General features: G+C 55.0%; 1 protein-coding gene across 2 annotated transcripts; it reads left to right on the forward strand.

The window, feature by feature from the left end:
• The first annotated feature begins 14,161 nt into the window (after positions 1-14,161).
• Positions 14,162-21,629, forward strand: KMT5C (lysine methyltransferase 5C). 2 transcript variants are annotated; one of them, XM_082607841.1, is made up of 9 exons: positions 14,162-14,262; positions 15,976-16,110; positions 16,259-16,424; positions 16,790-16,899; positions 17,732-17,895; positions 18,061-18,080; positions 19,749-19,885; positions 19,993-20,153; positions 20,445-21,629. In XM_082607841.1, exons 2-9 carry the CDS (start codon positions 16,001-16,003, stop codon positions 20,942-20,944), a joined length of 1,368 nt encoding a protein of 455 aa, XP_082463967.1. In that variant the 5' UTR covers positions 14,162-14,262; positions 15,976-16,000; the 3' UTR covers positions 20,945-21,629. The 2 variants fall into 2 exon arrangements, with proteins under 2 accessions (XP_082463967.1, XP_082463966.1); XM_082607840.1 differs by lacking the exons at positions 14,162-14,262; positions 16,259-16,424 and having other exon boundaries at positions 16,004-16,110.
• The last annotated feature ends 4,285 nt before the right edge of the window (positions 21,630-25,914 follow it).

A 25,914-nucleotide genomic window follows, 5' to 3' on the forward strand; every position in this document is an offset into this window, starting at 1 on the left:
GTGACTGAAGTCACGGCTTTATCTCTCTGTCTCTCTCGGGTGAGCAACCAGCCCTAAGGGTACAGGTGTGTCATATCGTGGCCACCGCCCCTGAGGCCTCCATTGGCTCCCAGGCATAAATAATAGGCAAAGGTCCACTCTAATGAGCCAGCTGTCTGCTTGGGAAACATTCCCTATCTTTTGCATAGTCCTTTGTCCTGATCTCCTAGTTTCTCTTAGCTGTCCTGCTCCCACCCAGCTTCTGAGACTCTCCCAGCCCCTCCCTGCACTGCCAGCTTCTGGGCTCCCCCTGGGTGCTCACCTGTCCGGGCTCCCTCTGGCTCTCTCCGCCCTGGGACTGGTGCTGCGTGAGAGGTTTGGGGAACAGGGCTGGGTTGTGGGGTGGGACTGTTGGCGTTCCAGCAGAGCCAAAGACACGTCAGGCCAAGAATATGACCTCCACTTTCTTCAGGACCTCACCCCCAAACTGCCACTTGCGGTCTCAGAACCAAGCAGGCAGCACCTTAGCTTCCAGGGGCCCCTAGCTTCCTTCCTCCCACTTTATAGCTTCAATGTTCAAACTCCCAGCCCTTGTCCTCCTCAAGACCCAGAAATCTGAGCCTCTAGCTCTCTCCACCCTTTCTCCCTTGGGGACCTAGAAGTCCAGGCCTCCAGTCCCTTCCAGAACTCATGCAATTGCTTCTAGCCCCTGAGGTCCATCCTCCCAGCTGTTACCTCCTTGGGGACGGAGAATCCGGACCTGCAGGTGCCTGCCCTTCTGAGTGCAGTTTCTGTCCTGAGGCAGTTGGCTGTGGGACCCTGGTGACCCTTCCTCCTCCCCCCACTGGCTTTCCCCTCTCCCTTCCTCTCTATCAAGCTGGAGTTCCCCACAGGCCGGGCCTGAGTGGGAAGGGCAATCTTAGTGATGACATCTCCATCGGAAAAACCTCCCTCCCAGAAAGCGACTGCTTCCTCTACCTGGACCGTTTTCTTCTCTCTCCGGCAGAACAAGCCTTAACTTCCTGGCTTCCTCCCCTCTTGGTACTCAGGTGTTTGTATCCTGGGCCCCCTCCTGCTGCCCCAGGACCCAGGAGTCCAGGCCCCAGCCTCTCAGACCCGGAAGTTCCAGCCCCTCGTCCCTCAGCTCCCCACCCCTTTTTTTTTTAATTTTATAAATTTATCTATCTATCTATCTATTTATTTATTTGGCTGCATTGGTCCTCATTGCTGTGTGCGGGCTTCCTCTAGTTGCGGCGAGCAGGGACTACCCTTCATTGCGGAGCACGGGCTCTAGGTGTGCGGGCTTCAGTAGTTGTGGCTCGCGGGCTCTAGAGCTCAGGCTCAGTAGTTGTGGTGCACGGGCTTAGTTGCTCCATGGCCTGTGGGAGCTTCCTGGACCAGGGCTTGAACCCATGTCCCCTGCATTGGCAGGCGGATTCTTAACCACTGCGCCACCAGGGAAGCCCCCTCTTTTTTTGTAATTGAAGTAAAATTCACATAACATAAGATTAACCATTTTATTTTATTTTATTTTATTTATTTTTTGCTGTGCCACGTGGCTTGTGGGATCCTAGTTCCCCAACCAGGGAGTGAACCCCGGGCCCCTGCAGTGAGAGCACTGAGTCCTAACCACTGGACCACCAGGGAAGTCCCTAACCATTTAAAATTATACAATTCAGGGGCATTTAACATATTCACAATGTTGTGCAACCACCACCTCTATCTAAGTTCCGGAGTTTTTTCATCACCCCAGAGGGAAACCTCGTACCTATTAAGCAGACACTCCCAATTCCCTCCTCCCCCAGCCCCTGGCCACAACCAAACTGTTTTCTCCGTATATAGATTTTGCTATTCTGGACATTTCATATAAATGGAAGCATACAATATGTGCCTTTTCATGTCTGGCTTCTCTCACTGAACATGTTTTTGAGGTTCATCCATGTTGTAGCAGGCAGTGCTTCCTGCCTTTTCATGACTTAATAATGTTCCATCAATGCCAGCTATCTGGGGACCCAAGGGTCTGAGACCCACTTTTCTCCTCCTCTATGCTGCAGGATTTCCAGTGCCCCAGCAACTAGGGCCTTCAGCTCTCAGGTTCCTTGTGAGTTAAAAAAAGAAAAAGCAGAGAAACAGACAGACAGACACCATGAATATTTCTTGAAGGAGGAGGCCCAGCGATCAATCAAGAATAAGATCTCTGCCTTCAGTGGGTTCCCAGCCCGGAGGGCAGACACACACGGATCCATAATGAGAAAACAAGATGTTACAGTGAAGGGAGCACAATGCATGGGGTTCCCCAGAAGAGGAAGTGGCTAACCGGCAATGGTGGCCAGTGTGCGTTTGGTTGTGGGAGACGTTTAGGAAAGTCTGATGAGCCACACTTAGAGGATACATGCAGGCTGCAGCAAGGCCTTCTCAGTAGAGTCCAGATGGTTCCTGAAACCAGGCACCTGAGGGTTGAATGCCTTTGTTTTGTCGACTAAAATAGAAATGCACAACCTGAGAGCTGTGAGTTTCAGTTTTATTTAGGGACATACTGAGGACTGTGGCCCACGAAACAGCCTCTCAGAGAGCTCTGAGGAACTGCTCCGATATCAGCATCTATGTGATTTTGGGGAAGGCGTACATGCCGTCAAGCACACATCTCTGTAGAAAGTTGCTGCTACTCACGAGGAGCAGATACCTTAGTTAATGACTTTAGTGCTTTTCTAAGTACGAGAAGATGCAAGAAATTGGGTTCATAAAATCTTCTCCTGAAAATATCTAACTCTCTGAAGGCCTGTTCTGCCAGCTTTCCCAGAGCACAGAGTGCCTCATTCCGATCCCTGCCTTGAACACCCTTCAGGGCATGTCAAAAGTGAGTAACTCCAGTGGCTAATGACTCAATCCTTGTAGAGCCAAGTGGAGAGCGACATTCCTTAGTAGGCAGTCTGCTGGGTTACAGACTGTGGGGTCCACTAGGAGAAATGAGCTGGGACCCAAAGCTCTCAACTGCCATAAAGGGCTTGGATGTTATCCTGAGGGTACTGGGGAGCCATGGAAGGTTCTTGATCAGGGAAGACTGAGAGGAGCTGATGCTGGTGGTGTGTAGACATGAAAAGGATATAATGATGTAACTGTTACCCCATCTTACGTGTCAGGCGCTGCTCTATGTGCTCCACATGGGTTAACTCACTAATTCTCATGACAGCCCTAGGGTGTCATTGCCGTAATTATGGACCAGATTCTCTAATCCTCATGAAAGTAGAATTCCTGGTTTCGTTTTCTTTCTTTCTTTCTTTTTCTTTTCTTTTTTTGGCCACATGCTTGTGGGGTCTTAGTTCCCCGACCAGGGATTGAACCCGGGCCCTTGGTAGTGGAAGCTTGGAGTCCTAACCACTGGACCACCAGGGAATTCCCAAATTCCTGGTTTCTTGACTCACTCCTACATGCTCCCCACCCCACCCCAACACACACACACACACAGCCCAGCGATCCTGAGGAAAAAGCATCTGGAATAATTCCAAACTTCACACATCTAAGTGATACCCCAGAAGATCCAGAGCTTTCAACTTGGCAAGACTTGAGTTCGAATCCCACCTTTGCCATTTAAGAGCTGGGTGCCTGTAGAGTGTCCTACAGCTACTGTAACAAAGTACTACAAACTTAGTGGCTTAAGACAACACAAATGTATTAGCTTCTGTTTCTGGCGGTTAGTCAGAATGGGTCTTATGTGCTGAAATCAAGGTGTGGGCAGGGCTGCGGTCCTTCTAGAGGCTCCGTGGGAGAATCCATTTCCTCCTCGTCTTTTCCAGCTTCTAGAGGTGCCTGCATCCCTTGGCTCATGGCCTCTACCTCCCTTTGCGTAGTGGGAAGTGCTTCTGTCATCACACCCCCTTCTCTGCTTCTCTGATTCTGACAGTGACCCCTCTTTCATTTGTAAGAGCTCTGCGATTACGTTGGGCTCACCCAGATAATCCAGGAGAATCTCCCCATCTCAAGACCCTTAATTTAATCTGCAAAGTCCCTTTCACCATGTGACGTACCACCAACACATGTCCTGGAGATGAAGATATAGACATCTTGGGCGGGGGTGTTATTCGGCTCCCACAGGTCCCTTGGGTGGGGGGGGTCTCAGTTTCCTCAATCTGTAAAATGGGGCACATCGTACCATTTGGGAGTCTGACTGCCTGGGTTTGGGTCTCCGCCTCTGCCTCTTGCTGGCGGTGTGACCTGCCCCAAGGGCTTCATCTCCCTGAACCTTTGCTTCCCCATCTGTGAAATGGAGATAAGAATAACTAGCAGGGGGCTTCCCTGGTGGCGCAGTGGTTGAGAGTCCGCCTGCTGATGCAGGGGACACGGGTTCGTGCCCCGGTCCGGGAGGATCCCACATGCCACGGAGCGGCTGGGCCCGTGAGCCGTGGCCGCTGAGCCTGCACGTCCGGAGCCTGTGCTCCGCAACGGGAGAGGCCACAACAGTGAGAGGCCCGCGTACCGCAAAAAAAAAAAATAATAATAACTAGCAGGGGCCTGCAGTGTGGAATTGCGGAGCCAACCCACCTAAAGCGCTCAGAGCATGTCTGACACGTGTGCGTTTCTTTTTTTTTGGCCGCGCCGTGCGGCTTGTAGGATCTTAGTTCCCCAACCAAGGATTGAACCCGGGCCCTGGGCAGTGAGAGCACGGAGTCCTACTCACTGGACCGCCAGGGAATTCCCTGAGACCTGTGTGTTTCCAAGAGGTAGCTACTGTTCCTGTTGCCTTTATCTGGGGGTTCATGCTCAGAATCAAGTGAAAACAGAATGCGTGGTCCGCCTTTGATGGGTGCCTGGCACGTGGCTATAGCTCAATGCAGGACGCTTCCTTAGTTCAGCTGCCAGTGGCAGGAGGGGGAATCAGAGGTCCTGGAGTTTTGTTTTGTTTTGTTTTGTTTGCCGCTTAGCAGATATTGACTGAGGACCCACTGTGTGCCAGGCACTGTTCTAGACGCTGGAGATACAGCCGTGAGCAAGCAGACGAAAACTGCCCTGGTGGAGTGGAGCTCTAGCAAGTTCTCACCCCTCTCTGCCAACCCCACCAGTGCCCTCCTTTCATTTCTTAGAGACCACTGTCTCAGCCATGGCTCAGCATCTTCCTCCCGAATCCTTCCTTCCTTCATTCAGTAAACATTTCCCTGAGGTACCTCGGTTCCCAGGACTGATCTGACCCAGCCCCTGTCCTCGAAAGGGGTCCCTGTGTGCAGGGGATGTGTGCCCTAGTGGACATCACACAGAGCCCTGAAGGAGCGCAGGGGAGGGAGGGCTGGATGCTACCTGCTGCTCACTCTGCCAGGGAGAGTGTGCCCCCCACCTTGCCCCAGCTGTGCTTGTGCCTGTCTGATGCCTGCTCCTCTTTCAAAAGGAAGTGTAGATGCTAACTCCCAGGTGACCCTAGGCAAGACTCCCCCCTGCCCTGCTCTGGGCCTTGGTACCCACCTCCCTGCATTGGTACAAAGGCTAGGCTTACTGGTGTCCCTCTGGTGGCTGTTTGATATCCTCAGGACATCCCTGAGAGAACTGGGGGAAGGGGGACTCCAACCCGGTGGGCTACTTTCAATTTGGGAATCAGGCTCCTCCCACTGTCCACTTGCAGGCTGGGGGCCTGGAATCTTCTGGATCCTTCCAGAAACAGGCTGCTATCCTGGCTCGGCTGAGGGGAAGAGGCTGTGGTCTTCCTCTGGGTGAGATGATATTGCAGTTTCACTTTTAGAAAACTGCTTCTGCTTGGTGGTGGGAATCGTTTTCCCCAGAAAAGGTAACCTGCCCGGGTAGGGGATGAAGGCCTCTAGGGATCTCTGTTTTCTTGGCTGTAAAAGCAAGGATCATGATGGTGCCTCTGTCGTGGGGTCCAGGAGTGAGTCCATGCAAGGACTTAAAACAGTGCCTGGCACATAGTGAATGCTGCATAAACGTAGGTATTCACGTTGTGGAGTCCTCCAGCTTGTGTTCAGAACTTCTGCAGAGCGGGGCTTCCCTGGTGGCGCAGTGGTTAAGAATCCACCTGCCAATGCAGGGGACATGGGTTTGATCCCTGGTGTGGGAAGATCCCACATGCCGTGAAGCAACTAAGCCCGTGCACCACAACTACTGAGCCCGCGAGCCACCACTACTGAAGCCCACACACCTAGAGCCCGTGCTCGGCAACAAGAGAAGCCACCGCAGTGAGAAGCCCGTGCACCACGTCAAAGCATAGCCCCTGGTCGCTGCAACTAGAGAAAGCCCGTGCGCAGCAGCGAAGCTGCAAAGCAGCCAAAAATAAATAAATAGAAATAAATTTATAAGATAAAAATACAAATAAATAAATAAATCTATTATTTTTTTAAAAAGAACTTCTGCAGAGCCTCCTGCAACCCTGAGAAGTTGTGCAGCTCTGTAGGGTAGGGAACTCGATCTCAGAGCAAGAGGCTTGCTGTGTCCCTGGGTCCTCCAGAAGGCAAATGCTGCTGTGGCATTAGCAATGCAAGAGATTTATTGGGGGTGACACCAGTGAAAGATAGAGGGGAGGGAGAAAAGGAGTAGGCGGGGGAGTCGGTCTGCCACCTGTAAAAGGAAAGGGGGGCAGGAAGGTATATTTAGGAAGAGCTTGAGACCATGCAACTCAGAGAGCTCAGCCCAATGGGGAGATGCAGAGCAAAGATTCACTGCGGACAAATCCATAGGAACAGAAAGTAAGTTGGTGGTTGCCAGACGGGTGGGGAGTGATTGCTTTATCGCTTCCTTTCTGGATGGCGAAAATGTTTTGGAACTTGATAGGGGTGATGGTGGCACAAGAGTGCCACGGTACCAAATGCCACTGAATTATACACCTTAAAATGGTTAAAGTGATGAATTCTGTGTTACTTGAATTTTATATCAATTGAAAGGAAAAAAATAAGTATTGCCATTAGTTGAATCCCACATTGGGTGGAAGTGGTCAGGCCCCAGCACGGCCCCCACTCCTATGCTAAGTCGTTGGTTGGGGGCTGCCCAAAAAGAACCTCAATCCAAAAAAAATAATAGTTGCAGATACTGCAGCTGGGGACTGTCAGCCAAATGCAGTCCTCACAGTTGAGTAAGTTCTTTATTGAAGGGAGATCCACTTTGGCTGCCATACTTCCCAATGTCACTGTGGGAAGCTGGGGTCAGAACTCAGGTTCGTCTGGTTCTAAAATCTGGTTCTTCCTCCTGCACAGTTGGTGGGAATGTGAATTGGTGCAGCCACTATGGAGAACAGTATGGAGGTTCCTTAAAAAACTAAAAATAGAGCTATCATATGATCCTGCAATCCCACTCCTGGCTATATATCTGGAGAAAATTATAATTTGAAAAGATACATGCATCCCAATGTTCATAGCAGCACTATTTGCAATAGCCAAGACATGGAAGCAACGAAGATGTTCATCAACAGATGAGTGGATAAAGACGATGTGGTACATATACACAGTGGAATATTACTCAGCCATAAAAAAGAATGAACTAAAGCCATTTGCAGCAACATGGATGGATGGACTTAGAGATTATCATACTAAGTAAGCCAGAGAGAGAAAGACAAATATCATATGATATCGCTTAGATGTGGAATCTAAAAAAAATGATACAAATGAACTTATTTATACAACAGAAATAGGCCCACAGAAATAGAAACCAAACTTTTGGTTACATATACACACTACTATTTATAAAATCGATAACAAACAAGGACCTTACTGTATAGCACAGGGAACTATACTCAATATTTTGTAATAACCTAAAAGGGAAAATAATCTGAAAAAGATTATATACATGAAACTGAATCACTTTGCTGTACACCTGAAACTAACACAACATTGTAAGTCAATTATACTCCAAAAAATAAAATAAAATAAGAAAATAAAATCTGTTTTTTTCCAGTGTACCATGCTTCTTCCTCAAATACCCATATCCAGCCAAACTTCCACCCAACCCACCCATTCATCTGTGCATGTTCTTGCCTTTATGCATTTATCCAACTAGTTATTTACCCACTCATCCACCCATTTGCCTATCTATCTAACCATAATTTCTTCAGATATTCTTCCAGCTCTCCAAAGCTCCATCCATCCATTCAACTATCCATTTACCCACCCATATGTTCTTTCATTCTTTAATCCGTTCAATCAATTCTCTGTTCCTATTTATCCTACAATCCATCCATCAATCCAATCATCCACTTTCCCATTGATCCAGTCCACTTAATCAACCATCTATTAGCTTCCTGTGGCTGCTATAACAAATTCCCTCAACCCTGGTGGCATAAAACAACAGAGCAGAGTAAGGGGATGGCTGCGGTGGGTGGGTGATTCCAGGCAGGGCTGTCAGGGAAGGTCTCCTGAGGAAGTGACATTGCAGCAAAGACCTGGAGCAAGTGAGAGAGTGAACCCTGTAGATATCAGTGGGCAGAGCTCTCCTGGTAGAGAGAAGAGCAGGGAAAGACCTGGAGATGCTTGGGACTTCCGGCTTCCAGCAAGGAAGCCGATGGGACTATAACAGAGTGAGCAATGAGGAGAATAGTAAGTGATTAATCAGAGGAAGAATGGAGGTCATTGTAAGGACATCAGATTTTAATCTAGGTGTGTATCCATTGCCTATAGTTTAGGACGTCAATAAACATTTATCATCTCATATGGTTTCTGTGGGTCAGGAATTCAGGAGTGGCTTAGCTGGATGGTTTTGGCTTGGGGTTTCTCCTGAGATGGCTGTCAAGCTGTGGATGGGGCATAATCCTATGAAAGCTTGGTAGAGACAGGAGGAACGTTTCCACGGTGGTCACTCACATGACTGTCAGATTCAGTTCCTCTCTGGCTGTTGGCAAGAGGCCTCAGTTCCTTGCCCTTGCCTCATGCATGTCTCCATAAGGTGGTTGCCATGACCTCTTGACATTGCGCTGAGATCCCCCCAGAGGAGTGAGTGATCCCAGAGAGGATGGTGTCTTTGATAACACAGCAATGGACATGCCATCTTTTCTGCAATATCCTGTTGGTTACACAGCTCAGCCATGTTCAGTGTGGAAGAAGCTACACAAGGCATGAATCCTGGGGAAGGGGGTGGGGTGCAGAGTGAAGATCATCTTGGGGGCTGGCTACCAGGGTATGAGTCCACTGCAGAATTTTGAGCAGGATGATGATGGTGCTATAGGTAGAGACAGATATATAGATAATTATGTATATGCATGTGTGCATATGCATAGGTATGTATATATAGATATAGGAATATGTGTATAAATTAACATAGTACGAATACTTATATTTTATTCTATTATTATATACATTTTGTTATTACACAAGTAATACATGAAAACAGAGAGACAACTCCCAACCAACCATTTAGTTTTTTCCAGCTTTATCGAGGTACGACTGACAAACAAAAACTATGTCTATTTAAGGCGTACACCATGATGTTTTGATATATGTACACGCTGCGAAATGATCTCTGTGATCAAGCTAATTAACACATCACTCACCTCACATAGTTACCAGCTTTGTGTGTACGTGGTGAGAACACTTATGACCTACTCTCTCAGCAAATTTTTAAACGTACAATGTTTTATTGTTAACTGTAGTCACCATGCTGTACATTAGACCCCCAGAACTTATTCATTTTATAGTTGGAAGTTTGTACCCTTTGACCAACCCCCGTTCCCCCCTCCCTGTAACCACCATTCCACTCTTTGTTTCTGTGAATTCGACTGTTTTTTGGACTCTATGTATAAATGAGGTCATGCAGTATCTGTCTTTCTGTGTCTACCTTTTCTCACTTAGCATAATGTCCTCCAGGTTCATCTATGTTGTTGCAAATGACAGAATTACCCCCTTCCTCATAGCTGAAAAATATTGCAATGTATGTATACACATCTTTATCCACTCACCTGTCCACATACACTTAGGTTGTTTCCATGTCTTGGTTATTGTGAATCATGCTGCAATAAACTGGGGAGTACAGATATCTCTTTGTGATAGAGATTTCATTTTGATATATACCCAGAAGTGGACTTGCTGGATCACATGATAATTCTATTTGTAATATATATATATATATATATATATATATATATATATATATATATATATATATATATATATATTTGGCTGCATTGGGTCTTGGTTGCTGCGCACGGCCTTTCTCTAGTTCTGGCGAGCAGGGGCTACTCTTCGTTGCAGTGCGTGGGCTTCTTATTGCAGTGGCAGAGCATGGGCTCTAGAGCGCAGGCTCAGTAGTTGTGGCGCACGGGCTTAGTTGCTCCGCGGCGTGTGGGATCTTCCCGGACCAGTGCTCGAACCCTTGTCCCCTGCGTTGGCAGGTGGATTCTTAACCACTGCGCCACCAGGGAAGTCCCTATTTCTAATTTGTTGAGGAAACTCCAAATTTTTTTCTCACAGTGGCGGCACCAATTTACATTCCCAGCAACAGTGTACAAGTGTTCCCTTTTCTCCACATCCTCCTCCCAATCATTTAATTTACATACATAAAAGTAGATATCCCTTTCCCCTCAAAATATGATCATCCCGAATTTGCTGTTTTATAGCACGCTTTCCCCCTTAATAAGTCACGTGCCACCTTGAGAGTTACCAAGCCCACGATATCCCTCCAGCAAGTGAATGACTGGTCTGAGGAAGCCACCTGCAACACAGGTGTCTTCTAAGGCATGCTTCTCATACGTTCTGGAACATCCCAATCACCAGTGTGGGTGATTCTGATTTAGGAGGTCAGGGGTGGGGTCTGAGATTCTGCATTTCTACCAAAAAGCACCCATGGAATCCTGCTTGACGCTGCTGGTCCATGGCTACACTTTGCGTAGCAACATCCTGAAATGATTAATTATTAAATATTCGACCAACCTCTCTCAAGAGGCTGAACCTTGGAATCTATATTTTCACTACTTTCTCTAGGTGATTCTTTATTATTTTCTCTCTTTTTGTTTTTTGGTGGAGCTTCTTTCTTTTTTTGGGAGGGGTGGTAGAATATACATAATGTCAAATTTGCCACTTTAACCATTTTATTTATTTATCTTTGGCCTCACCTCGGGGCATGCAGAACTTCCCCACCAGGGATTGAACCTGTGCCCCCTGCAGTGGCAGGTGGAGTCTTAACGACTGGACCACAAAGAAGCCCCATTTTAACCATTTTAAAGTGTACAATTCAACGGCATTATGCACATGTACGATGCTTTGCAACCATCACCGCTCTCGAGTTCCAGAACTTCATCCAAAAAGGAAACAATATCAGTCACTCCCCATTCTCCGCAGCCCGTGGCAATCACGGATCTGCTTCCTCCCGTCCCACACCGCTTTGAGGCATGCGTGATCTTATTTTCCCGACCAGGGATGGAACCCATGCCCCCTGCAGTGGAAGCACTGGAGCCCTAACTCCTGGATGGCCAGGGAATTCCCTGGATCTGTTTTCTGTCTCTCCAGATTCACCTATTCTGGATATTTCATAGAGATGGAATTACTCCATATGTGACTTTTTGTGTCTAGCTCCTTTTACCCAGTATGATGTTTTTAAGGTTCATCTGTGTTGTAACATGTGTCAGAGATTTATTCGTTTTTCCGAGATGCCTCTTATGTCATCTGTGGGTCGAGAACCAGTTGGATCCTGTCCGGGCAGTGTAGCAGCAGGGGTTGAGAGTACAAACTCTGTAATCTGGTGGCCAGTTACACCTCCTTGGAAAGCCTCACTCTGCTCATCTGTAAAATGGGGATAATAACAGCCCCTCCCTCACAGGACTATTTGCAAAGTGACTGGAGTGTGCTAAGATCTCAGTAACTGTTAGGTACTATTGTTCTTCCGTCTTGCAAATATGCTGTAATCGGTCCAACCAATCTCCTACAGCTGGACATTACGGCTCTTCCTATTTTTCTGCTTTTTCAACAAATGCTGAGACAAACATCTTTGAATATTTTAACACTTGTCCAGTTATTTCTTTAGCATAAAATCCTGGAAGTGGCATTGGCGTGTTAAAATGTTATTTGTATTATGAAATATTTCTCACACGTAGAAAAAGAACAGACAGTGAATACAGTGAACTCAGGGCTTCCACCTCCGGGCTTAAAAAAACAAAAAAATTACAAATAACAATGTCCTGAGTAGCTTTCCTGGTTGCATTCCTTCCACTCTGCCCCCAGGGGTCGCCACTTGGACTCCCCCGCCCCTTATCATACCCATGCAAGTTTGTGTATAATTTCATGTGTCCACACACAACCCCTGTTTTATGTGTTTTCAAACTGCGTGCATTCGACTATGTAAACTTCTGCAACTAGCAGCATGCTTTAGGGTTGTCCAGGTTGATATACAGAGTGCTGGTTCATCCACTTTCTCTGCAGTATGGTGTTCCCCTGTGTAAATATGCCATGATCCATTTAATTCATGCCTCATGTGATGGACATTTAAGCCGCTTCCAGTTTTTCACCCTTACGAACACCATTGTCTCAAGCATTCTTGTGCTTATTTTTTTGTTCACATTTTTTGAGAGTTTCTCTAGGGTGTACACCCGCTGGTGGAAGGGCTGCACTTTTTTTTTTCCGGTACGCGGGCCTCTCACTGTTGTGGCCTCTCCCGTTGCGGAGCACAGGCTCCGGACGCGCAGGCTCAGCGGCCATGGCTCACGGGCCCAGCCGCTCCGCGGCATGTGGGATCTTCCCAGACCGGGGCACGAACCTGTGTCCCCTGCATCGGCAGGGGGACCCTCAACCACTGCGCAACCAGGGAAGCCCAGGGCTGCACTTTTAAGATTCAGACCTGCTGATAGGACTTTCCCGAATAGCTGAGGTTTTTTGTTGTTGTTGCTTTTTTAAACTAATTTTTATTGGAGTTTAGTTGATTTACAGTGTTGTTTCAGTTGAGCTGAGCTTTTTATAGGGTCCTCTCTGCTTGCTGGCTCCCCTTCTCCGGGTGAGGCTGCATCTCTTCTCCGGAGCTGTAGCCATCCTTATGGGGGTGGGGGTACCTGGGTTGGGGGCGTCTCCGAGCTAAGGATAGTCCCAGCTGGGGAAGGAACCGTAAGAACAGAGGGTGGGAGCCTGGAAGCACGAGTGAAGGACACCTAGGAGGGTGTTAAGGAGGACCCCTCAAAGAGGGACCAGTGTGGTCCTTGTTTTATAGATGCGAGCCTGAGGCCCAGAGAGGGCAAGCCACTTCTCCAAAGTCACAGAGTGACGGATTGCAGAAACCAGCTTCATACATTCATTCAGTCAGCACAAATTAATGAAGCACCTATTCCGTGCCACGCATTGTTCCAAGAGCACAGGATATACAGCCGTTAACAAAACAAAGACCGCCTGCTCCAAGTGTAGGGCTTATTATTCTGGGCATAATTATGATGAATTGCTAATTATGTTTGCCTCCAGGACTGGCGCAGAGGGGTGATCTCAACTGTGGGCGTGGGGGGGGGTGCCCCATGGGAGCTCCCCATGAGTCAGGGCTTTCTTCAAAGCCCTCACCTACCAATCTCCTTCTTTCTGACCCTTTCACCCACAGAGTGTTATTGTGGGTACTCAAAATTAAACAGGTTATTTAGGGGAAGAGAAGGTGGTCTAGGAGTGAGGAAGAGAGCGAAAAGCCCTTTGTACCGGGCAAGGCTGTCAATAAAGTTTTGTCGCCTTGGCAACCGCTGGCCCAGACGGCCGGGGGGAAGGAGGTGCGCGCGCATTCACCCCCCTCCCGTCCTCCCCGGCTTTCTCCCTCTGGTGGTCGAAGGTTTCGCCACAGAAAAAGAACAGGGAGGTCGCGACTCTATGGTGACAGGCGGAGACCTTAGCCAATGGAAGCATGAGTCGCTCCAAGGCCAACCAATCACATGCGGGCTCTGGAGCAGGCGGTACCCGCCCTCTTTCCACTTGAACCCAAATAACCCGATCCAAACCCGCGTTTCGCCCGGAGCGACGGCGCTTTCGGCCAATGAGAGCGTCGACTTTGGGCCGTGGGTGGGGATACGTCTCCATGGCAGCGCCGGAAGGACAGCGGCGGCAGCCACTGAGGGAAGTTGGCGGCTCTCGACTGCAGCGAGGGCGACGCGGAGTTTTTTAGGGGCGCTGACCGTGGGGCGGGCAGGGAGGGGCAGAGCGGAGCTCGGCCAATGGGAGCGGCGCAAGCTTCCGAGCGACTGAAGAGTGGCGGCGACCTTGGCTAATAGAAGGCCGTGACGGCCGTTGGGAGGCGGGCCCGGCTGGGCAGACGGGAGGCGCGGCGACCGCGTCTGAGAGCTGGAGAAGGCTGTGGGAGGTGGTGGCAGCCGCAGCGCGGGCGCCTGAGGAGGAGGAGGAGGAGGAGAAGCGGGTGAGGGGCGGCGCGGGGCCCGACTTCTGAGCCCCCTCTCGGCCCCCGCCCCGCGCCGCCTTGGCTCCCGGTCGTCCCCATCCCCGACTGTCCCCCGCCCCGCCCGGCCCCTCCTCGTGTCCAGGCGCCCACGTCTCCTGGCCCTTCGGCGAGCCTCAGGCTGCTCTCGGCGCCCAGCCCCTTTCCTGTGCTTCCTTACCCAGGCCCCGCTCTCGCGCTCCAGGCCCTTCCCTGGACCCTCAGCTCGCCCTCTGACTCTACACTGCCCTCCCTGGACCTCAGGCCCTTCTCCTGCACTCTCCCTGCCTCCCCAGGCTCCTGTCTGCTTCCCCCAATTTCCCTCTGGACCTCAGGCCTTTCCCCTGGATTCTCACTGCCTACCCAGGTCCTCCCCTGGAGCCCAGGCTCTCTTCTCGCGGCTCTTCTACGCTCCTCCCTGGATCCCTAGGACTTTCCCCTGTCCCTGTTTGCTTCTCCAAGCCCCGTTCTGGAACCCCTAGGCCCCCCTATACCATCTCAGGACCCTCCCTGGACCTCCAGGCCCTTCTCTACTCTCGTTGGGCCCCTGGTCTCCCTGCTAGCTTTCCTGGGGTCCTCCCTGGATCCCCAAGCCTTCCCGCAGCCCTCGGTGTCCCCCGCAGGCACCCCCGCCCCTTCTCCCGCCCCAGCTCCCTCCCTGTGGTGTCCGTATTACCCACTTGCCGCTCTGCAGCTTCCATTCTGTCCCAGCGCCTTCCCGCAGCGCCCCCTCTTTATCCCCAGCCTGCGTGCCTTCTCGACCCCCTTTCCCAGCTGCTCTAGCTCCCGATCTCTCTCCAGCTCCCCTTTCCTCGCTGTCCCCCATCTGCTCTCCCTGAAGCCCCGCGGTGTCGGTGCCCACCAGGCCCTCTGCAGTCGGGGTCAGGAGGCTTGTTTTGTTTCGTTTTGCGAATCCCCGTCTTTCTCCTCTTTTTCACGGGCCTCTTCGGCCTCTCCACACCGTTCCTTTTCTCTCCCCCCTCCCCCCGCTTTGTCCTCTGCGCCCCTCCCTCCCCCGGAATCCTTGGAGAGAGAGCAGGTGCTGGGATCCTTCCTGTGCTCTCCCTCCCCTCACCCGCCCCTGACTCGGGCTGCCTGGGGTTTCACCCAGAGCCTTCTGAGGACTCCCAAGGGCTGCTGGGGATGGGGGTGGAGGCCAAGGCCAGGAGAGAGTGGGGGTGGGCAGAGGAACAAGCAGTTCTGGTTGGGCAGGAAGCCGTGGCGTTTTCCTTGGTGAGGGCCAGAGGTGGGGCTGCTGGGTCCCCCCTGACTTCCACCTCCTGCAGGACTAAGCCTTTAGGGTGATCCCAGACTGCCAATTAATCAGCCTTCCGAGGGCCAGTTGGCACGTTTGCGTGTGTGTGTGTGTGTATGGGGTCCTGGGGAATCTGCGTGTGCGCACGGGGTCTGCGAGTGTGTGTGCACGTGGCGGGGCTGTCATAGGTGGTTGGAGGAGATGCAGCTACTAACGACGGTGGCTGGCATTTCTTTGGGGATCTCCCCATTGTCAGAAGCACTTGTTGCATTTCATCGTCACCGAGAGCCCTGTGAAGTCAGTGTTGCTTTTCTCCCTGCTTTATAGACGAGGAGACTGAAGGGCTTGCCTGCGTCTCACACAACCTATACGTGACACAGAGCAGGCTCACGTGCGGGGCGCCGCCCCTGCCCCTGCCCTGAGCTCTCCACTCTCCGCAGGAGGCAGCATGGTGCCTGGGGCACCATGGGCCCCGACAGAGTGACAGCCAGGGAACTGTGTGAAAATGACGACCTCGCCACCAGCCTCGTCCTGGACCCCTACCTCGGCTTCCGCACCCATAAGATGAACGTCAGGTGAGGCGACCTGGGGGAGGGCGACCGAGGGCTCGGGACCCCTTCCCTTCCACTGCCACCCCTCAGCCCCACCCTCCTCTCAGCTCCGAGTGGGGGTGGGGGTGGGGCCTGGGAAGGCCCTGGGACCCAGGCGTGCCCTCTCCCCCAGCCCCGTGCCCCCGCTGCGGCGACAGCATCACCTGCGCTCAGCGCTGGAGGCCTTCCTGAGGCAGCGGGACCTGGAGGCTGCGTACCGGGCCCTGACGCTGGGAGGCTGGATGGCCCACTACTTCCAGAGCCGGGGCCCGCGGCAGGAGGCTGCCCTCAAGACCCACGTGAGGGAGCCCTGCCCTGCCCTGCCCTCGGCCCTCGTGCTCTCCCCGTCTCCTCTGCCTGTCCTGGGTCCTCCGCCCTGCCGGGCAGACCCTCAGCGCAGCTCCCCGGGACTCCCTGACTTCCTAGCCATTGGGACCGTCTGAGGCAAGGCTCAGAGAATCCTAGGAAAGGAGAGCTGGGGGGCCCTCTGAGGTGGAGTCTAACTTCTTCCTTTGACAGATGAGGAAACTGAGGCCCCGAGAGGGGCAGTGAGCTCCCTGAGACCACACAGCGAGTCAGTGGCAGAGCAGGCCTAGAACCCAGGAGGGGGCCGAGGACGACCCTGCCCCACCTCCTCACCCTGCCCACCCCTCACCTCCCCCAGATCTATCGCTACCTCCGCGCCTTCCTGCCTGAAAGCGGCTTCACCATCTTGCCCTGTACCCGTTATTCCATGGAGACAAATGGAGCCAAGATTGTGTCTACCCGTGCTTGGTAAGAGGGCAGAACATGCCTCCCAGGGCCCCAGGCCTGACAGGAGGCATCCCTCCCTGGGGCTGCTGGGAGAGGAAACCCCCTCCCTTCTGGAGGAGCCTGGACACTCGGGACAGGGCCACGAAGATGTCTGTGTTGAGAGAAAGGAGGCCGGGTCTGGTCCCCCAAGACCCTCCTGACCCACCACGGCCCTGCTGGGAGATGAGATCCCCTCAAGACCCAGGTTTTCTGGGGCTGCCAAGAAAGGACTGATCTTGCGCCCAGGACTGTGCTGTCTTTTTTTTCATCCCCACTGGAGCCCCTGCTGCGTAGCAGTCGCTGCTGGGTATGGGGCAGGACGGTGAACAAGACGACCCTGCCCACTGCTCACATTCTAGCGGGAAGGCAGGTGGTAGCTGAGTGAGCGCACAGGGCTGACCACAGCTGCTCAGTGAGTCCTGAGCCTGCCCGGGAATTTTGAGTGTTCCTGGGAGCCAGGCCTAGGCTGAGGCCCGAAGGATGAGCCAAAGGGTCTAGTGAAGAGTGCGGGGGCGCCTGTGGGGACTTCCGGGCAGGACTGGACTGCGAGAGGCCGAGGCAGTGGGCACTGGAGGCGGGAGGAACCGAGAGTGGGAGAGGATGCGGGTCAGGCTTTCAGGAGGTGGAGGGTGCCGCGCCTGCCGCAGGTCTAGAGGCAACGGTGGGTGAATTTCAGAGAGATTTGGGAGCTGGAACGCGGTAGCTGGTGCGTCCCATCGATTCTTCCCGCCGGAGGCCTGGGATGAGGGGCCCCTGTCCCCAGCACTGGTGGTCAGGGAGGTGCTCACAGACCCACCACCTGGCTTCTGGGCAGGAAAAAGAACGAGAAGTTGGAGCTGCTGGTGGGCTGCATCGCAGAGCTGCGGGAGGCCGACGAGGGGCTGCTGAGGGCCGGGGAGAACGACTTCAGTATCATGTACTCCACCCGCAAGCGCAGCGCTCAGCTGTGGCTCGGCCCGGCCGCCTTCATCAACCACGGTGGGCACGGGGAGGGGGCTGGGGAGGCCGGAGGGGGGAGTGGGGGCGGGGCCGGGGGCCGGGGGTGGGCGGTGCGAGGAGCCAGCGGGGGAGGGGTTGAGCCCTGGCTCTCTGGCTCGCTGACCCAGTTCTCTTCTCTCCCCGCGACCCCCCAACTGGCTCCAGACTGCAAACCCAACTGCAAGGTGAGACTTGGGACCCCCCTTCCCAAGAATGGGCACGAGGGAGGGGCTTTCTGGTCGGCGAATAGCCAGAAACTGTCCCGGGTCTCCCCATCTGACAAAGCAGTTTCCCACCCCTGGCTGGGCAGCCCTGGCGCTTGTGCCTGCGATTGTCAGAGGAGGGAGGAAGGGGCTCTGGTTAAAGTCACGCTGGAACCCAGGCTGCCACCTGCTGGCCGCATTCTCCCTTCTCTGAACCTGGGCTGGGGGCTGGGCCAGTTTGGGGGGAGTGTGGTGATGGGGAGACACAAAGTGCCCCTGCCTGTGCCGTGGGCCCCGGGTGACCCAGGGAGACACCCACGGCAGCTGTGACAGCAGGAGGCTGGGGAGGGCCTCCTGGGGTGGGGTCAGAGCAAGCCCTGCCCTGGAGGGCAAGGGCTCTTCCTGATAGGAGGTTCTGGGAGGCCACCCCCACCCTGTGCTGGGTGTGGAGTACGGAGCACGTGAGAGAGGAGTTGCTGGGAGATGACCCCTGTAAGGCCTTGGGTGTGCACCCTGCCAAGTGTGGGGCTCACCTGGCCGCCCTTGGGACCCCAGGGGTGTGAGGAGGGTTTGAGTCCTGGCCCTGCCGCTCCGGTCCTGGTTTCTCTTCTCGGATGGGAAACGGGGAGAACTTGCCTCCTGGGACAGTTGTGAAGGCTGGGTGTGTGTCAGCGTCCTGTGACTGCACACCGTTCCGTGGGTTTCGGGGCACAGACGCTGGGTAGGATGGAGAGTCAAGCAAAGCTCGGTGAGGCGGGGGTCAGCCACCACGTGGTGTGGAACCTCAGGCTGCATGGAACTGACGCCGGAGCCAGGCGTTGAAGGAGGAGTAGGATTTTCCTAGGTGTTGAGGGCAAACGGGGCCGCTTTAGGGCAGCTGAGAGGGGAGGCGCCATCTCAGAGGGGTGAGTGAAGGGGGCTTGGTTCTCAGAGGCCCTGGTGCTGCTGCTCTGGGAGCTTCGGGGGCGGGGCTGGAGGCAGTGCATGGGCTGAGGCTGGCAGGTAGCCTGGGGCAGAGCTGCGCAGGAGGTGATGAGGGGCAGCCGGGGTCTCAGGGAAGGAGGGAAAGAGGACGCCCGACACTGCCCGCTTGGGAGGTGCCGGCCAGTTGTCCTGGCGTCAGGCGGGGGGGCGGGCAGCCAGGGGCACTCCCAGGTGTGTGTCAGGCTAGGATGGACAGATGGGTGGGCGGGCAGATGGACAGATGGATGGGAGTGCTGCCTCTCCCAAATGGGGAACTTGGAGTCAGGAGCAGGCAGGTGAGAGGGGTGGCGATCCTGGACTGGGGCTGCGGGGTGGACACAGGCCTCGGGAAGGGCAGGCTGCAGAGCCAGGCAGAGGCGCACATCTCGGCCACTGAGGTGCAGGCTGGCAGGGTGTGTCAGAGGAGCCCGAGAAGGAGTGCTGGAGGGAGTGGTTCTTGTGCGCGCTGCCAGGGGCTGGTTAGGTCACGTCCTACAGGGAGGGTGGGAGCCAGCAAAACGGGGGAGGGTCAGGGAGTGCATGCTGAGGACAGGCCCTGGGCAGGGCTCTTCCCCGGGCTCTCGGCCGCTGCCCATCCCGGGGGGACCCTTGAGGCCAGGGTGCCAGGCCAGGCGGGGTGGAGCCAGGCCACCCCCAAGACAGGGCGCTGAGCCTCCTGGCCCCTAGTTCGTACCTGCAGATGGGAACGCAGCCTGCGTGAAGGTGCTCCGGGACATCGAGCCAGGGGACGAGGTGACCTGCTTCTACGGCGAAGGCTTCTTCGGTGAAAAGAATGAGCACTGTGAATGCTACACCTGCGAGAGGTGGGGATGGCCTGCAGGAAGGGACACGGTCCCTGGGATCCTGGGAACCAGAAGTGCATCCTCAGGGCCCACCCCTCCCTCCCTCCTCATTTTCCTCCCATCCTCAGGAGAGGCGAAGGAGCTTTCCGACTGCAGCCCAAGGAGCCCCTGCCGCCCCGGCCCGTGGACAAGTATGAGCTCCGGGAGACGAAGCGGCGGCTGCAGCAGGGCCTGGATGGCCCCCGGGCCTGTGCCCACCCAGCCCCGCTGCGCCGGGACCCGTTCTGCGGTGAGCGTGGGGCGGGGACCCTGTCCCGTTGGCCTGTCTTCATCAGCTGCTCCCCCATCCTCAGCCCCTTCTCCGCCCTCCTCTCGTCTTGTCCCTCCTGGTACCCCCACTGGGCCCCCCAGACAGGGCCTCACTCCTGAGCATCTCTCTCTTCATCTGTCCCCCTCTGAAGAGCACTGGGCAGGGTGGGGGGGGCGGCTGGCCTGAGCAGGAGCTGGTCCCCTCTGAAGAGGCTCTGCTCACACAGCTGCCCTTTTCTCTCCCCACTCCCCCTCCCTTGGGCCTCCACAGCTGCCTGCCAGCCCCTGCACCCCCCGCCCTGCGGCGCCCGCCCCAATGCCTCGCCCCTCTGGCTCCAGTGGCTGCCTCAGCCCCAGCTCCGGGTGCGTCCCCGGAGGCGCCGACGCCCCCAGCCCCGGCAGGCCCCGGCGCCCCCCGTTCTCCATGCTGCCCGCGTCTCCCTGCACCGATGGGGAGGCTGTGGCCCCCACTGCTGCCTGCGGGCAGAGGCCCTGGTGGCCCTGGGGCCGGCCGCCCGTGCCCGCTGGGCCCCCCAGCAGGACTGGCACTGGGCCCGGCGCTACGGGCTGCCTTACGTGGTACGTGTGGATCTGAGCCGTGTGGCCCCGGCCCCGCCTGCCACTGCCACCCCCGTCCCCACCGGGACCCCAGGCCCCATCCCCATCCCCAAGCAGGCCCTTGCCTTTTCCCCCTTCTCCCCACCCAAGCGCCTGCGGCTGGTGGTCAGCCATGGCTCCATTGACCTGGATGTCAACGGTGATGGGCCGTGACGGGCTGGACAGGGAGGCCCAGGCTGGGAGAGGAGGGCGTCCCTCCTGGTCCCCTCCGCCCTGAGTTCTCAGTAACCGACCTCCAGAAGGAGCTCTTGGACCTCTGGGAGGGCGTTGACTTTCAACCCCAGCACAGCTCTGACCCCCGGGGCTGGTTGGTTTGGACACCCCTCGGGATCTGACCCCTGACCCTTCGTGACTGCTGACCCCTGAGCCACCCCCATCCTAGCAGGGAGCCCTGGCCATTGCCGCCCTCCCACCCCAGCCCCAGCCTCAGGGCTGAAGGAGCTGTTCCCTCCCCACCCGCCTTCTCCTGCCCAGGGAGCAAAGCCATAAGGGGTGGGGGCCGCCCCGTGGCTTCTCCAAAGAAGCCCAGGCCTCGGGAGGAGGTGGACCTGACATGGGCTGGCGCTCCCTAGACACTGCCCTACAGAGGGGCGTCAGTGTGCTCTCGGCTCTGTGTCTGAGGTGGGGGGTGACGAGGGGGCGGCCAGGGGCACGTCCCCACCACCCCCGTGGGTCTCAGGGAGGCCGGTGCGACCTCATCTTTCTCATGGTGCTATCCCTGGTGCTACTGGGCTGTGGGGGCTCCCTCCCCTCCCCCACGCCAGAATGGGGTATGTTGGGGGATTGGAAGCACTTGAACTTTCTATTTTATTTTATTAAAACCTTGTCATAAGCAGTGCCTTGGGAAGCATTTCATCTTGATTTACATTTTGAAGTGATGTCTGTTGGGAGAGTGAGACCCTCCGCCTTGCTGGGGACACCAGACCGGGAGGAAGCAGCCCAGACTTTGGGCCCTGAAAGCTTTGGAAGGGTGGAAGGGCAGTGGGCTCTGAGGATGGCTGAGTACAAAGGCGCAAACTATGCTCATAAAGAATGCTTTCAGTCCCATCTTCTCACCCAGGTGGGGAGTCTCCCCATTTTTCAGATGAGGTTACTGAGGTCCAGCAATTAGAGTGTCTTGTCCCGGGTCACCTGGGGCCAGATCACCCTTGTCTGAAGTCAGAGCCCCTCCCAGACCTCACGTGTGTCATCTCGGTTGGCCTGGCTCTGTGAGGCCAGGACAGTGAGTCTTCTTGTTTCTTCTGATCCAGTTCAGTTCTCAGTTCTCCAACCAGGGATTCAATCCGGGCCACAGCACTGAAAGCCCAGAATCCTAACTACTAGGCCACCAGGGAACTCCCCCCATCGTCTCTTAATTCTCACCTCAACCCCCATTCTACAGAAGGAAATACAGCTTACAATTAGTGAGTGCTTCCTGGTACCAGGCACCCACTGCAAAGCGCCTTGTGGATATGTTTTTCTTGTTCATTGAGGCCTCACAGCCATTTCATGAGGACAAGCCAGGAACGTCTGAGGGTCGTGTGTGGGCTGCAGGCCCCAGTTTATCTCCTCCATGTCGGCCGGCCTTGGAAAAGTTTACCCTGGAGGCCGACGAGGCCAGGCCATATGCATGAGGGACACGGGGGTGCTGAGAAGAGGGGGTGAACACGCATGGAGAGGCTGCAGGAAGACGTGGGTGGGCCACGGAGATGGCCCGGGAAGGGGCACTTCCACAGTGGACCTGGGGATGGGGATGGGGACAGTTCAAAGCAGGTAACTTTTTTTTTTTTTACTTTAAAATTCATATTATTTATGTATAGCCTGCTTCATCCTTCCAGAATGAGAAAATGTGTCTTTTTTCCATGCAAATCCTACTGAACCTCTTAGTTTTCTCCCTCAGGTTAAAAATGAGGGAGAGGGCCTCCCAGTCAGCAAGTGGTAATGAAGAGAATGAAGAGGCATGGTTGACACAGTCGCTAAAGAGCCTGTCCCTCTAGACAAGCAGAAATTCCTGGCTTCTAGGTAAATAGGACAGCAGAGTAAGGAGTCTTAGCCTGGGTGGACATTGGAGGTTCTGAGAACCTCCTGGAATCCAGTTTCAAATGTACTAACTGCATATTCACAAGCGTGTTCTTGGCGCAGGGGGTTTAGAGCCTTTATCCAACTCTCAAAAGTGTCTGGAACCCAAAACACGAAGATTAGAAACTAGTGATCGGGGTCTCTCACCCTCAACACTGCTGCTGTCTTGAGCTGCTAATCCTGTGTCATAGGACGAGGAGTGGCCTCTCAGACCTCCATCCACGAGTTGCCAGTAGCATCCCCTCAGTGGTGACAGAAATATCTGTGATCATTGCCAAATGTACCCCTAGGGGTCAAAGCCAGCCCCCAGTGGGAACCATTGGGCTAGAGTGACAGGATGACGGGGAAGGAAGACCTCCAGGACAATAACTACAGCTGACACTGATCGCAGGTCTTGTGCATCCTGGCATCAACCTTCACAGCAGTGCTACCAAGATCACCCCCCTGTCTTTGCAGGCAGTCGGGAGGGCGGGCACGTCTGCCTGAGGCTGCACAGCTGGTACTTGGACAGAGCCCGCCTTGCTGCCAGGTTTCTGCCTCAACCACCAGGTAGATGGAGCCCCAACCATGATAGGGAAGCGAGAGGAGTGTATGTTGGGTCCAGTGAGCTGGCGGGCCCTGGGTGTTTGGGTGGAGCTGGGGCTTGGGAAGCTCAGGGGGAGGGTCGAAGGGTCAAGGCTCAAGCTGAGAACCCCGTCATACACATGGGGGCCAGAGCAAGGAAACGGGGAATCTGGCTGGGGGAGGAGGAGGAGGGAGTCGAAAGAAACAGGAAATAATTACAGGCCAGAGTCTCAGGAATCCCTGCACTCTGCAGTGCCTTCCCCAGAGTTTTCTAAGTCCCCCTCCTTGGGTTACTGGGACAGCAGGGAGCCAGGCAGGACATCCCAATCCTGGATCCCATTTCTCCCCTTGGGGGAGCTCTCTGATGCTTTTACCCTGTGCATGGGGCTGACCAGATGGCTGGAGGAGCTCCAGGGGCCTGTTGATGGTGTTGGTCATCCTGGGGTTGCTGATCCAGGAGGGCAGCTGACGATCAGTCACCCCCACCTCCAACATGGTATTGGGCGCCAGAATCGGGCCGACGTGAGGACTCTAAGTGCCTCAAATTATTTACATAGAGAACCCACACACCCTGAGGACAGCTGCACTGCACACTGTCCTGGCTTGTGGCACAGCATCACCCTCCCCACGGCCCTGTGAAGTCTGGGTATTGTTATCACTGTATTTTAGGTGAGAAGGCCACAACGCAGAGGGCTTGGGAAGTTTGTCTGGGGCCACAAGGCTGGCAAGCTTCAGGGTCAGGACTCGAACCCATTCTCAGAGCTCAGCCAGGCTCTGAGATCCTTGGGATGGGAAAGAGGCAGACACCAGAGGGGAGGCTGGGGCCGTGCTCACTGGAGACCCAGGGCTTGTTTGAGCAGTGGCTTCCATGGGATGGGGGGTGGGGGTGGAGACGAGGGCCCGAGCAGTGCCTGGAGGGTTCATGGAGCAAAGGGTGAAGGGCACCGAGTGGTGTTGTGATTTTGGACCGGGAAGCACCTGACCCCTTCAGTAGACTGGGAGGACGGAGCTGCAGAGGGAGGTTAAGTGTGCGGTTGATGGGCCGGGGCTGGGAGGGGGCGGCAGGGAGAGGAGGAGGAGAGCAGGGATGCAGGTTGTGAGGAGGGATGGGGAAGTCAGTTTCCTTTGTCCCGGGAGGCTGTTTCGGGACAGTGAGCTTGACATTGGGGGTTTCAGGGTGTGGGCGGGCGAAGATGGCCCAGGAGCCTAGGAAGAGGTGTTCAGAGCCAGAGTTTGGGGCCTGAGAGTGTTGGCCCAGCCAGCTGGAGGTAAAGTGGGTCTGGCCCTGCCCTGGGTTCAGGCATCCATAGGGCAGTGGTGGCCAGAAGGGAAGCCAGGAGTCTAAGAATGTCCCAGGAGCAGTCAAGGGACGGTGGCAGGGATCCTGGCCCCAGAGGGAAAGAAGGGGGACCTGGGAGGGGCTGCTGGCCCACAGGGCGCGGACTCACTGCCAGCACTGGCGCTCGGGTGAGGTCAGGAGGCTGGCTGTGGCTGCACAGGTGTCAGGCCCTGTGCTTGGATGCCACCTGGATGACCTCACCAAGTGCCCAGACAGCCAACAGCCCCGTTCATTCGGTGACTCAGAGCTGCCTGGCCTGCGTGGCATCACGGCTTTCCTTCTTCCCTGCAGCAGCGCCACCACTGTGCAGGCCAGAGGTCTGCAGGTCGGGGGAGGTCACACGAACGACTCACCCCCTCCTGTAGCTTCCATCCTGTCTGTCTGAGTCCACACCCCATGCCCTCATTTGCCCCTCTGCCTCTCAGGTTGTGGTCTGAGAGAGGGGGCCCGGGGCCAAGGTTTCGGGTGGAGCCATCCTGGGAGATGGCACATCTGGGGTGTGCCCTGGGTAGGGGGATGAGGGCAGCATAGAGGGGGTGAGGGGAGTGGATGGAGCCAGTTTCCCCCCCACCCCCCCGAGCTCACCCAGCCCCTCCCATCATTCCACCCCTCCTGATAATGGGATTTTGCACCATCTCTGTTGACAGCTGGGGAAACTGAGATAACACAGGTCAGGAGGTTTGTCCAGGGCCACCCAGTAAGTTGTCATATGATTAGTAATAGCCACCTTTGAACCTTGGGGTTGAATGGAGACCTCATGAGATCACTTCAGGCAGAGTCTGGGGGTCCAGGCTGCCCCAGGAGGCTGACAGCTTCAGGCAGAAAGTCAAATCCACCGCCACCCCCATGCCCAGGACTCATGCCCATCTAGGGCAGGCTAGAAGCCCCAGGCTCCGAGCTCTGTCAAGGGTCACTCCTCAGCCTGGCTCGGGGCGGGGTGGGGGTGGGGGGGGGAGGTGGCTGGAGAGGTGACATTTTGAGGGGCATCTGGAATCAGGATGAATCTCAGCATTGTGGTCCCTGAGCTTGGCTGAGGGCAGGCCCAGAGCCCGAGTGGGGCGGGAGCGAAGAAGAATATATCCTGGAGCTCTGAGCGTCCTGGAGGAGCTCGCAGTCAGGAACGGGCTGGCAGGAGAGTCTGAAGTGACGTGTGTTTGATCAG

Source organism: Mesoplodon mirus, assembly GCF_964341445.2.
Source record: "Mesoplodon mirus genome assembly, chromosome: 19".
Classification (NCBI taxonomy): domain Eukaryota; kingdom Metazoa; phylum Chordata; class Mammalia; order Artiodactyla; family Ziphiidae; genus Mesoplodon; species Mesoplodon mirus.